This window comes from Poecilia formosa, unplaced genomic scaffold, assembly GCF_000485575.1.
Source record: "Poecilia formosa unplaced genomic scaffold, Poecilia_formosa-5.1.2 Scaffold20, whole genome shotgun sequence".
Classification (NCBI taxonomy): domain Eukaryota; kingdom Metazoa; phylum Chordata; class Actinopteri; order Cyprinodontiformes; family Poeciliidae; genus Poecilia; species Poecilia formosa.
Window position 1 is genome coordinate 3,179,119 of NW_006799959.1, and position 13,668 is coordinate 3,192,786.

Consider the following 13,668-nt stretch of genomic DNA (forward strand, 5'->3'; position numbering starts at 1 on the left):
AACGACTAGTTCAGGTGGGCGGGTCATACCCAACAAGCAATAATTCTTCACAACCTTCTCTGTTAAAATTGACACAGCAGATTCAGTTGGCAAACAGTTGCTCATTTTGGAAAATGTGTTTTAACTATTTAGTATTAAAAGCAAAGATAAAGTCAAACTGGTTCCAAAAACATGGTACATAGTCACAAAAATACTGGAAACCAGTAAGCGCCTTAAAAGACAAAAACAAGAGCTCTGAAACTCTGCATTCATGTTTTATTAAGAAAATTGGGGTAGTGTGTATGAAAATATTAGGTACAAATAAAAGCCACATGGTAAAACTGAAAATGCACCAACAAGGGAGAGAGTGGATGATTGAGTGAGTTGGTGGTTAAACGGCAGGACAGATAAATGAACAGATGGGGTTGGGTGGGGCGGAGCCGGGGAACATTTCACGCAGCAGACCGTCGACGGATGACAAATGTTCCTCTCTGCAGCTGTCCTAGGTAGATCCTCATCTTTGTACTGTCGCTCGTCTTCCTCACCCAAATCTGGACAGCAAACACAGAAGGAGAGGAAGACCTGTCATTTATCAATGTCATGAAAGGATGTAGTGAATATCTGCACATCATGTTTTGTTCAGGCATACAACTACAAATAAGTTACATTTCCTAGTCTTAGTGTTACAGTGCTGGTTAGAGGTCAAGGTAAAGCAGGACTAAACCACGGTCCAGTTGGGTTTTACATCATATAATAAAATAAAAATAGTCTGGTCTCGATTCAAGAATCAACCTCAAGATTACAAAAACTTGATTTCAAGAATCAACCTCAAGATTACAAAAACTGAAAATTGTATTAGTTCCTAAATATATCACAAAGCTAAAATAAAAATTATTTGTTAATTTTGTTGCTTCCCTAGAATTGAAGAGAAAAGATATTGGCCGGATGCTGATCATCAAATGCCACAGTTTTATCAATCATCTCTGAGAGAAACCACAACTGTAAAAGCATCTGATTTAGCTGTGTGTTGGTATGTAGAATACAGCTGTGGGTTTAAAAAAAGAAGACCTCAGAAAAGGTAGTTGCCAATCCTCCCAGGAGAGGAGGATCTGGCAAATCCTTCTCAAGGTCAGAGTGCACGGTTCAGAGAAATTGCCAAAGAAGAAGAAGGTTAGCATGTTCAATGTTAACGCTTATGTTAATAATAAAGACTCAACAAGCTTGACTTAAAAAGCCAGTTCTTTTCAAGTAGGATTTGATAGCCTGACATTAATTTGCAAATACAGAGGAGAAACCATAATAAAGTATCTTGACTGTAAGACACAGAGCGACACAGCAAGCACTGTGTTGGAGGGGTGATGATTTCAATTATAAAATACTTTAATGATCCCAATTGGAAATTAAACGTTGTTGTAACTCATTAAGTGAAGATTCTTCAAAAGAAAAGCCAAGTAGAATGGCCAGAGCAAGAGGAGAGACTGATGCTGCTAAAGGTGGTTCAACAAGCTGAGTCACGGTGAGCAAACAAAGCCTTTCCTTTCTGGATTCATCTTAGTCATTTCTGGTGGGTATTTGTATTCACTTGACATTAGCCTGAAATCATTTTCATAGTATATGAACTACATTAATTTACTATGTTACTTTATGTAAAAATCATACAAATTGATATGGGTATAATGTAGGTGATGATGAATAAAATGCATAAACTTAGGCTCATTTCTAATTTTATGAACTTATTGGAAAGTACATTTTTTGGAGCAAATTGTCTTCACACACAAAAAATACTTTTAGTAAACACATAACACAACAGTGGAGCAGAGTTGCTTTTTAACTACCGACACCTGCAAGTTTAAAGGATGCAACCAATTCAGCTAATCAGCCAAGAAATTAAGTAAATTACAATCCAACCACCGTCGACAACGCTTTACATCTCAGCTATAAAGGCTGCCCTAGATTTGAAATTTTCCTTGTTCATTTAAAACCCATAGCTTCAGTTAGTCATAAAGAACAGAGCATTTCATCAGCTGTTAAAGACAAAGGAGCTGCCAAATGACAAGATTAGAAATTTGCATTAGCATTTGACCTAAATTACAACTGAACCACGGAGTGAGCAGGGCTAATCACGTAGATCGTACTGACTGGTACGCGCTGGTACACTAAAGTCGATTAGTCATTCTTGTACTAAAAAAGGTTTTAATGATCACAAAGCAAATGTAACTTAAAAAATTAAGTGTAGTAATAACATGAATAAATTAAACTTACCTCATTGGTCCCAACTGAGCTGATGACACAGCTAATCTTTGTGTTATCCTTTGATTCCAGGTAAATGGCTTGACTCTTATGGTACCTGTCCCAGTACAAAAAAAAAACAAAAAAAACATCAATTTGACTCAGTCGTAGTCAAGGAAGGAGACAGCAAAAAGTTGCAAAAGTAGTTTCATCAACCTAAACAAACCACATTTATCCTGAGAAAGCACCAAATAAATAATTGGATTAAAACATCCAAACAAAAAGTCTGGATATTTTTCCAAAAGGCTCCAAACTGTCAACGGACAAAGCGGAGCAAGAGAAACAGATTGGTGCTGAAAATATTTGATCATTAAGAGCCTACTGAAGAATAATGATGCATGCATCTCCCTGTGGCGCTTTGAGACAGCTTTCTGTCGTCGACGTCTTCTTCAGCCGCGAATAAATGAGACTTCGCCTTCAAAGGGATACAGCTCGCACCTCACAACTTGCTCCTCTCAACTTTCCGTGGCTACGGCAGCAGCTAATAGGGCAGAATTCTATTATCTTCTTCGCCTTTGAAAGGAATAGATGTTCTGACATTTCTGATTCAGACCTCCACTCTCAAACAGAAGGGTGTCAGGGCTGAGTCTGGCCAAGGATCCTTATTATCTTTGCATATAAATCAAAGGAGAGTGCAACACTGGTTGCTATGCAGACACATTACCCAAGAGGAGGTTTTCATGTTTATGTTTGATTCAAGCATTGGTATACATTCAGCAAAAACTGATGCAGTTTTCAGTAGCCTGAAAAACGTTGAAGACCAAACACGTAGCAATGGGGCCATCTAGTGGTGGCAGATGTAACACGGGAGCAACTTAAATTACATCCTAGCAAACAAAGAGTCATGCTTTCTCTGATGACAGAGATAAAATCTCACCATCTTTTATCATAGTAAAGTTTCCCTTCCTCAATGCGGGCCTCGTAACGCTGGGAGGGGTTCTCCATGGGAGCGGAGGGGACGTGCTCAGGAGACGAAGGAGACACTGGACATGGTGACACAACCAGAAACATTACAAACACGCAGAAAAATCAGTTATATAAACAGCAGGTTTGTGTATCTGGTTTTGTTGAGGGGCCTCAGTTTCTTAACTGGATGTAAAGCCAGTTAAGAAAAGCCATAACAATTTCTCTTTTTGATTGTTCCAAATTGAATAAATTTTAGTCAGGCCAACAATGAAATTGATTTAATCAAGAGTATGCTTTGCTTGACCCTTAATATGCTATTATGGGAATAAAAATCCTCATTTTGTACCAAGGTCTTGCACATTCACTCCTTCCATTTCATATGTTGGAATACATAAAACCCAACCAGGTAGAAAGCCTCTCCTTCTCCCCCCAGACATTGCCAGTATTTGCTGCATAATGAAGGTTTTTCCAGTTGGGTTTACAGTTGAAACCCAAAATAAGCTATTATTGACATGGAGGGACATGATTTGTAATCCATATTAATCATTGAAATTCAAATGTGACTGAACTAAAACAATTCTGCAATTGATAATAAAACAACATTTAAAAACTTAATTTTGTCTTTATTCGGGTTTAACTTGTTTGAATTTAAAAAAATGTTCGCATGGAAATGTGACAAGAAAGGAAAATCAGAAGAAATCTAGATGGAAAATGTTTTGCCCTACAATGAATATCAAGCGTTTCCCTTAAAATAAAGCTTTTAAAAATAATATTAGCCATTGAAGATGAGTTCTGACGTACCTGGTCGTTTCGGTGACTTTAGCTGTAAACCAAAAAAAGAAGTGATGAAATTATTTGAAATCAATTTTGCGAACACATAAAATTTATGTTAGAACTTCTGCGAAAACAGAAGGACAAACCTTATTAAGGGTTCTTAGGTCTTCCATTATCTGATCATCTGTTAATAAATAATTTAGCTGAGGTTTGAAGAGTCAAGGTCGACACGTCTTGCATTTTAATACATGGACCTATATTCTTATGTAGCTAATTGTACAGAGTTGATGGGAAGGATATCTGGTGCTGGTTTCCTTCGCTTGTCAGGGATTGGGACTGGATCATTGGGCCGCCTCCTCAGCTTCCTCGTCATAATGGGTTTCACCTCCATCGAGTCTGTTAATGACAGAAAACAGGATAATAATATTATCATTATACATTTTCAACCATAACTTGTTCTAAACTATGCCAGCTCTGATTGCATTCATCTGACTTCCTTAATGCTCTTTAGAGATTTGAGTTCCTATCATAGTAATGTATTCTGGATTATATGGAACCATCTCATCTAAGTCAATATGTCATGAAAGGGGATAAAAAATGCTGAATGTGATGCTATCAGAAACTCATCCTGCTGCTGCTGTACTCTGAGGTAACCAGTGGTATTCTAACGTACAAGCTGTCAAGTTCCATAGAAATGGTCGAAGTGAAGAAAAGTGAAATACGCCTCCTGCAAAACCAAATTACAAGCTGCAATGTCAAAACCAGGAAAAGGAACATCAAAAGTCAGATTAGCAGAGGTGCAGAAGAAAAAGAAAACTGCTGTCAGTTTCTGAAAATTACTTTCTTCAAGCAGTATTAACAATTACCTAGCATCTTATTTTTTTTTTTTTACAGTAAAATGATTTTAATGTACAAAAAAGATCACTTCTTGTTTCAATTACTGGAAAATCCTAACAAATTAGTTTAAAAACAATCAGTTCTTCTAGCTATCTTTTCATTTAGCACAGAAGATTAAAGTTTTAATGCAAGAAAAATGCTGACATTGAAAAGTATTTGAGAGAACTGTAAGCAAACAGAAATCTGGATTTTCCATGTTTGTTACTTTTGCCTGACAACTGGATATTATAGTCCAAACTCACTCAAAATATGCATTTTATTTACCAGTATTTCAATCCTTAATTAACAAACGTATTCATGTTTCCTTACCACCTGTTAGCTCCATTGTTAACTTCTCATTCTCAATCATCTTTTTCTTTTCCTCCAGCTCTGCGATTAGGTTTTCTTTCAGTTCAACTTTTTTATCATCAAACTCCTTCACCGCTGCCTTCTTTTCTTTTATGTAGTTCCTCTCCACCTGTTCTGTCTGCAGAAATTAAGCAGACAGTAACCACGCCTGCCTTTTAACTGAAGGGAAAAATAAAAATACAGAACCTTTTTTTTTTCCATCAAATCTACTTACCTCAAGGTGAAGAAACAACTCTATAAAGAAAAAAAGAAAAAAAAGATCACACTTACTTTCAATCTACAGTATGTGATCAAGCTCAAAGCTCTATGGATCGACATAGTTAGTTTTCTTGTTGTGAAATATTAATCACGTTTCCATCAAAGAAAATAATAGAATATTTTGGATCAAAAGCAATTCATGAACTAAAAACTACTGAGAACCAAAATGAATTTATGTTGCTGTAGGATGCCGATTGCATCAACCTGCCGCCTCTGATGGAGTAGATCAGCTGATCTGGATTCTTCTGGGATAGGTCACACATTTTTTATATTTTATATTGCATATTTACTGTCATGTGAAAAGTTCTCCACATGTGAACTATTACTGACAATAATAATTTCCTGATGAACTAGATTCTCCAGGCAGGAGATATAATGTTCTTGTCTAACAGCAAGATCATAAAAATGCTAAATCACATCTGAGCTAGAATGCATTCTACATGACCAATTAATAAACTTAGATTGCTGTGACTGGAAAACATTTTTCACACCTTTTAAGAGAAAAACTCATCCTACATTACTTCAACATGATCTGGTTCATCTCCTGGTGGACATTCAGATAAAACACCCACTAAAGTACAGATTACTCCAAAACGTAACCCGCTCTGAATATGGATGCATCAACATCAAAACGTGTCGTGTTCTTGCCTGCATTTCTTAGTCTCTCTTTGTACTGCTGGTCCAACTTCTTCATCCTTTTCTGATATTCCTGCAGAGTACCTGCAAGGACGAAAAATAAATCACAACTCTGTCTTTCTGTGTTATCCCTCATCTTACTGGCTGTTTTAATTCATTCTGAGGAAGACTGAACCTTGGACTTTTGTAGCTTTGAAAGAATAAACTCTACATTTCAAAAAGCGACAAAAACAGCACAACACATTCAACAATAGTTTCAGTCTGAACTCAAAGGACTCTGTGGGAGCAGCTGGTGTGGCTACACAACTGCAAACAGCACAGTCAGCAGCTCAGACACAGTGAGCATTCATAAACAAAAGGCAGACTAGATTATTATTTCTCATATTTAGCTGTTTGTTTCTTTTTCAGTTTTTGACCAAGAAGGCGTACTTATTTGAAGCTTTCTTTTGGTCAACATTGTGTCTAGGTTATTGTAATTATCATGTAACTAAATGTAGATAAAATGCACTCGTTTTCTGACATTCACTGAAAATAAAAACTTTATTTGCTACCTTCCTGCAGCTGCTGCAGCTGTCTTTTTAATGAGGCCAGCTTATCCTGGTACATTCTGCAAAGAAATGAATGACACAGATCATAATCAGAAACCTTTAACCTAAATTTATAGCAAGAAAGGATAATTCTCTTACTGTTCCTTGATTTCCACATAGTCCTCCTCATCATGTTTGGCAAGATCTGTCTCACTTGCATCTTCTGTGTCTGGAAGCAAGAATGACAGGAACTGAATTAAAATACTGAACTCTAAATTAAACTAACACACATATTTCAGGAGTTTTGTCAGCATGTTCGCTATGATTATCTCAGGCAGATTAAAGAACGTGCGTGACTCTAGTGAGGTAATGGTGAACATCCTTTCTTAGGATGCCCTCGGATGTGTTTGAATGGGAGATCACGTCCACATTTGTGAAACAACACGAGAAAAAGTTCGGCTAATGTGAATGTGGATAAAACCAGAAGTGCATTTCAGTGAGATTAATCAACCGACATTATCAATAACATTCCATGTCATTTCAAACTTTTAGCATTTGCCGCATCGGATGATTATCAGCTCATTTTAGTGGTGGTGCTGTCAGTCCACCGGTAACTTAAAAAAAATAAAAAGACGCTAACGCTTTTCACGATGCTAAACGTCGTGTCAAACTCAGAAGCAAAGTTTACAGACAAGAGGCGAACTGAATCGGTTAGTTTTTATCTCAAAAGACAGAGAGAAAAGAAAGAAAAAAGGCCAAGTTAAGCTGACACAGCAAGTTTCATTTTCAGTTAGCATTTGTGTGCTAGCTGAAGTTAGCTCCGTCTGCTGTTAGAAGAGTAACCCGGCTGTAGCTCACAAGGACATCAGAAACACACCAGAAGGAGCAAAACTACATAAAATAAACCAAGCTGTTCGTCTGGAAGTCAGCGTCAGAAGACTAGCGAACCTTGTAGTGTTGTCATCGCCTCGTTTTGTTTCTTGCCTTGCTTTAATAGAGATTCACCGCAATCCGTCTGGTCTGAGTGAGGAGTGTGAAAAGGGCACAGCAGTGGACACAGCAGGCAGGGCCAACCTGTCAGCGCTCACAGCTAACGTCACCGAGCTCAGTGGCTGCCTAATTATCAGTGCTTATCATGAGCAAAAACTACTGGGGAGGGGAAAAATAAATGATCACTAATATGGCAATGAATGAAAAAAGTTATCCCGTAATATTCCCCATCTTGAATACTGCTTCTTATTACATATATTGATAAATAAGTTTCATACGGGGTGATACAGTAGTTACAACGCATTAACAAATGGTATGTTAGAATGCCCTAAAGTTATTTTTTTTTATTTTCCTATGAATACATTAAAATTACGCTAATCGTTCAGCACAAAATCGGAAAGTATTTTTTTCATTAATATGCTCTGAATGCTGTACAATAGCTTTATCATATTGATTAAATGCAACAAAACTAGCAACTCCCAACATTTTCAGTTCATAAACCAACAGCATCTAATTCCACCTACACACTTTTATGAGTTAAACAAAAATCAGCTACTGGTTCAGGACACATGCCTCTATAAAAACGTTGCAGTACATTTTCTCTCATTTGTCCTCTTATGTACTACAGCTCTTTAGGGAGGAAAAAAACAACAAAATCCATCAGAATCAGCAACTCGAGACCTCAAAATCAGTCGGGGGAAAAAAAAAGCTTGCATATCTAATAAATACCTATTATGAATTAAACACTAACCTAACTGAGATTGACTAGCTGAGATTAATCTCTCAGTGATCACCAGATCAAACACTGAAGGACACGTTTTTTCTCATCTTTATTAAAATGCAACAAGACTGAAAAGTCAAGTTTCTGGTCCGTAAGCATTCATCATATTTTCTGATCAGAATTTATTGGATTTAAGTCTTTGCTATACGGAAATTTCACATCATTCTAACAAAAATAAATACATATTTTTCCTGATATTTTATGTTTAAATATTTTCAGTCCAATCTCTTAACAGTGAAATAAATTTCCGCTAAACATGTCTTTACTATAAATAACCTTAATAAACTTACACACTATCTAAATGCTCACCGTCTAAATTCCCTGAATGGGTTTTCCGTTCTCACTGTCGAGTATAAAACATGCGGCTGAAGGAAAATTGTCTAAAGCATGAAAACCACCCACTTTTTTGTTGCAAATAATCATCTGGGTGGAGTCTATAGTTTGAAAGGGCACGCTAGCGAGTTACTGTACAAACAAGTCGTTGTTGATATTACTAGCTATGGGAAGTAAAGGCAAAATTTACCCTAAACCAAATCACACATTGCAATTTAAAACACCTATTAGCAAAAGTAGTATTTTGAAACGTCTGGTTTGAGATGCGTATAGCTACATTTTTGCAAGAACCGCTCATTTCCGTTTCTTTTCCAAAGACTAGACGGAGCCCGACAGTTAATGTGTTGCTGAGGATTCCTTTAAACGTTACCTTCTTCTGAGTCTCTTCCCCTGAAACTTCGGTCATCATCGTCATCCACGCTATCGAGTTCCTCTTCGTCGTTGTAATAATCCACCATAGGAGAAATCAAAGTGGAAGCCATTTATCCGTGTGGATGTAAACAAACATGAAATAAACAATCGATTTGTGTTTTGCAGGCTTCTTGAAACTGCGCCTACAACTGACAGGACCTCTGTATACCAAGCTGTCCACGTATATGCCTGTACACAATTTATGTAAAAAAAAATAAAATAATATAGGGTTACACTGACTGTATTGAATAATTTAATTTAAGATAAGACAAACTGTGTTTCATAACAACGTACGCTTGACAAAAATAATATATTTACTAATTGTTTCAAGAGCGCTGGAATCTATGTAAACGACCAGAATGCCGATTAGAAGATGAGAACTCCGTTTCATTTTTGAGATCCAAATAGTTTGGCTCAGCTACCAACAGGAACTAACTGTGTCGGTTCTCAAATGATTCATTATCTGATATTGATACTAGTTTTGATTATGCAGGTCATGTTTCTGTATTTAATTGTACAAGGCACACATCACAACTGTTACCATGTGTGGCACATCTTTACAGAATTTACCTACATTTGTTAACGAAAAATAATGCTTTCAGGTGAAAAACTGGGTCACATCGTTCATTCAAAGAGCTGGCAAACTCACATGGCTCGGTTACTATCAGCACATTTTTAATAAACTTAATTTGGCTTGATCACTGTCAAGTTTGGTGTGATTAAAAAAAAGACACATCACCAGCTTCAAACTTCAGATTGAGCCTGGATGTTATTTTGACTCTCCTTATTTTAAGATGTTATAGTTAATAGTAAGTTTTTAAATACAGTTCTTTTTCTTCCTTTTTTAAATTGCAACCTTTAAAATACAAATATGCAGAAAACGTAATGGTTTTGTTAATCTGAATACAGGTTTTTAAAATTTTAATACAAATTAAGTGGCCTTTTTTTACTCTTGAGTTATTTCATGGATAACTATATTTACTTGAAGTTCCTCGTTATGAGGACAAAAAAACTTAAGTTACAACAGCAGATGGCAGCATTGCATCGAGTATATTTTATTTCTTTCCTGGAGTTGCAACAGAATCGGGTATGACTCAGGTCATACATCTTTAATGATTTGCAAAGAAAATAAGGTGCAAGCTTTCTGAACATTTATTTTTATGGGAGGGATAGCTTTGTTTTCGTTAAAGCAACTTTACTCTGACGCTAAAATATGTGCATTTGATCTTGTTAAACGAGCACAGACCATCTCAATAATGTATGAATATATTAGAAAAAAAAAAACTTAAGAAAGAAACCCAAAGCCTGTAACGCGCACATCCTCCAGCGGTCCCCTCAGCAGGCAACTTTATTTCCGCCTGCCTGTCAAAGTAACTGTCAAACACGAGCGAGGGGTTGTTCTGCTCTCCCGCGGCTCCGTCATTCAGGAAGTCTAGACCAACTGACAGCACTTCGCGAAGTCGCACCGACATCTTCAAAGTCGGACTAAACACTTTCTGAAGTACGCATTATCTTTTTCTTTTCTTTTTTAACCTGGACGACTTTCACAAAAGGTGAGCGGCTTTCCCCCCTTTGATGTTGCCACCGTTTGTCAGTTAACAGCTTGCGCTAAAGCCTCGCGCTCTCAAACTGAACTGACACTTCCTCTCGTGTCTGCGGCTAAGCTACTGTAGCTAAATGTCAGAGGGTAAAAAAAAAAGTGGGTTCTATTGAGTACATTGAAGTTGGAGATGGTCACCGTCGTTTTGGTTTTAGTTCGGCTTGTTGTCTGAACGCCAGTCCACTCAGAGGTGGTGAGTAGGTAACACACAGACACCAGCATCGCTGGGTTTAAAGTGCGTAGGTTTGTCTTTTTAATGGTCATAACGAAGTGTTCATTCTCGCTTCTCTGCACCTGCTCATAAATATATTTATGTTTATATAAGGAAAAAAAGCTACGCCGAAATGTGCATGTTTTACACCTGGAACTGACGAGGGAATACGCTTTGGTGTTTGGTTTGCTCCTTTTGGAGGGGGTGAGTACGCTGAGCCAACGGGTGACAGGTTGTAGTGGAAGTGTAAAGCTGAGGGGGGGTTGTAAGACGACAATGCGACTGGATGTTGTGGGAACTTGTCCTGTGTGTAATTTTAGCACTGTCATGCAGTGCATTTCGGTGTGTAACATCAGAAATGACTGTGGTACCTTCCATTGTAGCCTGCCTTGTTGTGAGTGAGATTTTACTATCAGTGCGTAGTCACAATGGATATTGAGACAGCAACGTCCGCCACAACATGACCCCGAACCTCATTTTGGTTCATATGTCTGCGCTCGTTTATCAGTGTTTAGCATAGTATTTTTATGCTCTTAATTTTAGGTCAATGTTTCATTCGTTGTCTGCGACAATAATAATAAAAAAACGCACGTCATTTGTTATTTCGTACTTGAAATAATTTTCTCATGTCGTCACTTGCAGACAGACTTATGCTTGCTTAAATTTACAGCTTTGACAAAACGTTAGGCATGCTCGACGCTGTGGAAATGGCAGATGTAGATGGCAAGCTGAGCACTAAAACCCAATCTGACCCAACATGATGTCATCTCTTGTGTGAGTGAGCGAGAGGCAGCAGGAGCCGCGTTACAGAGCTAAACTGTGTCATTTGTAAAGATTTATTTTAAGAAGCCTGCCCACGGAGTTAAAGACAGGAATCAACAGAAAGATCTGTAATCCTTCACTATGACATTGAAACTGCATGTCATTCAGATTGATTTACGGTATTTTTAGACATTTTGTTTCCACTTTGTAGCTTAACAGGATTGCAGTAGTTGAAAACAAATGTAAACTCAATTTACTTCCTTTGCATAATAGGCTGGTGCACGGTTGGCTGGAAAGGATGCTGCTCTACCTAAGCACATACAGGAAATTGTATGTTTTTTTTTCTTCTTCCTCTTGAGGTTTCTGATTTTCCTAGTAGGTTTCAAAGCACAGTTATGTGGGTCCTTTCATATCTCCTAGTTACCTTTTAACCATGCCCTCATAGTCGGAACAGAAAGTGACACACTTCCTTGTGATATGCAGGACAATTCACTGTTTATGATCCTAACTTGACCGTGTAATTTGCAAATAAATGTTGCTCTGTCTTATTCTGATTTTTGTCAGTGTACTGGGGTACATATTATATAGTGTAGAACAGCAAATATAGAGATTCTGTGCCTGATTTTTCTATCACCGATTTAGTAAGGGTATTGATTCAGATTTTGAATGATAAATGTCAATCTTTTATTTTACTTCGTTGCAAAATTGTGTGTGTCTTCTCAGAATAGGTATAGTAGAACAAAAAGATGATTTCTTTTAAAATGTCCAAACATAAAAAAAAAAATATATATTTCTCCATACCTGAGTATCTACAAATACTGTTTTGTACATTATCCAAAGTTTTATGTTCTTATCCATTTTAATGTTAATTTCATGTGTTGCCTCTACACATGAACCTTTGTGTTGTGATCAGTCATTTTTTTATATTACGACCAGAGGCAACATCACGCTGTTTGTGTGAGAGAGCAAGAAGATTTACACAGTAACAGAATTTTACTACTTTAAGACAAAGACTTGATTATTGAGTTGATATTTCAAAGCATCTTTGCCGCCAGATATTAGCGAAGTTAGTGTTACTAAAAGCAACTGCTATGTGTATTTCCTGTAGAAAAGTTTAAACTTTCATGAGATTTCTTAATCCAGACAGAATTTGCTTAACAGGGGAAGCCAGAGCAACGTTGTTGTCATATGTTCACCTTTCTGTTATCTGATGATCTACTCATTGTAGCTGTCTGAATGAACAGCCAACATGCCTTTATTGAAAATATTCTTCCTTTCTAAAAGATTTTTAACATCTTTTGTCCACACATCTGCACTGCATTTTAACATACCTTTGCTAGCTAGCTAGCTTTATGCATCCATCATGGATTAGTGTAAATTTATTTCTTGTTAGCTGAACAAAGTTTGTACATTTCTGTGGAGATATGGACCTTAAATTGTATTCATAGTGGTCTTTAAAAGGTCTTGTAACATCTTAAATTTGAGTTGATTTCTCAGTATTTTAGTCACCAGATTTAGGGTTAAATAGTCTTTTAATTTCATTAGCATTTTCTAGTCGCATGATTTTCCCTGTCTGCCAAAAGTATGAATAATTTTGGGCTTCCATATATAATTCCACAAACTCCATGATCTTGTTTAAACCAAGCCACCAAATTATTTGTACTTGCAGTCATGTTGTTATTGTAACTATCTCTTGTGTCCCAGGATATTAAGTAGCAACCAGAATGCTTTTGCTTTGATGAGCTGTAATAAGAACACAGTCACTAAGCAATATGGTGTTATTGCTACTTTGTTACTGTTTGATGCCAAGTTTAAAAAAAAACCTTGTTTGCATCTATCACTTCCTAATAACAGGAAGCTACAACAAGAACAGACTCTTTTATAACACACTTTGAAGACAGAAATTTGTCCTGAAGTAGGTGGCTCAGTTGATGTGAAGGAAGGAGTGAGGCATCATGGGAGGTTC

At 37.0% G+C, this 13,668-nt stretch overlaps 1 protein-coding gene across 2 annotated transcripts; it reads right to left on the reverse strand.

Moving 5' to 3' along the window:
* Positions 1-235: 235 nt before the first annotated feature.
* On the reverse strand, positions 236-9,306 carry LOC103134941 (sin3 histone deacetylase corepressor complex component SDS3). Of its 2 annotated transcripts, none has more exons than XM_007547460.2 (12): positions 9,089-9,306; positions 6,774-6,843; positions 6,639-6,694; positions 6,100-6,171; positions 5,408-5,427; positions 5,155-5,311; positions 4,249-4,344; positions 4,095-4,156; positions 3,976-3,997; positions 3,146-3,251; positions 2,242-2,326; positions 236-530 (listed from the first exon to the last, which is right to left on the reverse strand). In XM_007547460.2, the coding sequence occupies exons 1-12, from the start codon at positions 9,198-9,200 to the stop codon at positions 432-434; spliced, it is 957 nt and encodes a 318-aa protein (XP_007547522.1). In that variant the 5' UTR covers positions 9,201-9,306; the 3' UTR covers positions 236-431. The 2 variants fall into 2 exon arrangements, with proteins under 2 accessions (XP_007547522.1, XP_007547523.1); XM_007547461.2 differs by lacking the exon at positions 9,089-9,306 and adding an exon at positions 7,563-7,695.
* Between the last annotated feature and the right edge of the window lie 4,362 nt (positions 9,307-13,668).

Bases quoted from the DNA above. Each gene is read 5' to 3' on its own strand.
- LOC103134941 (XM_007547460.2), bottom strand. From the start codon at position 9,200: ATGGCTTCCACTTTGATTTCTCCTATGGTGGATTATTACAACGACGAA. The intron at 4,345-5,154 runs GTAAGGAAACAT...TGTCATTAACAG, and splicing joins AACAATGGAGCTAACAGGTG to ACTCGATGGAGGTGAAACCC. The intron at 4,157-4,248 runs ATATCCTTCCCA...GACTCTTCAAAC, and splicing joins GCGAAGGAAACCAGCACCAG to CTCAGCTAAATTATTTATTA.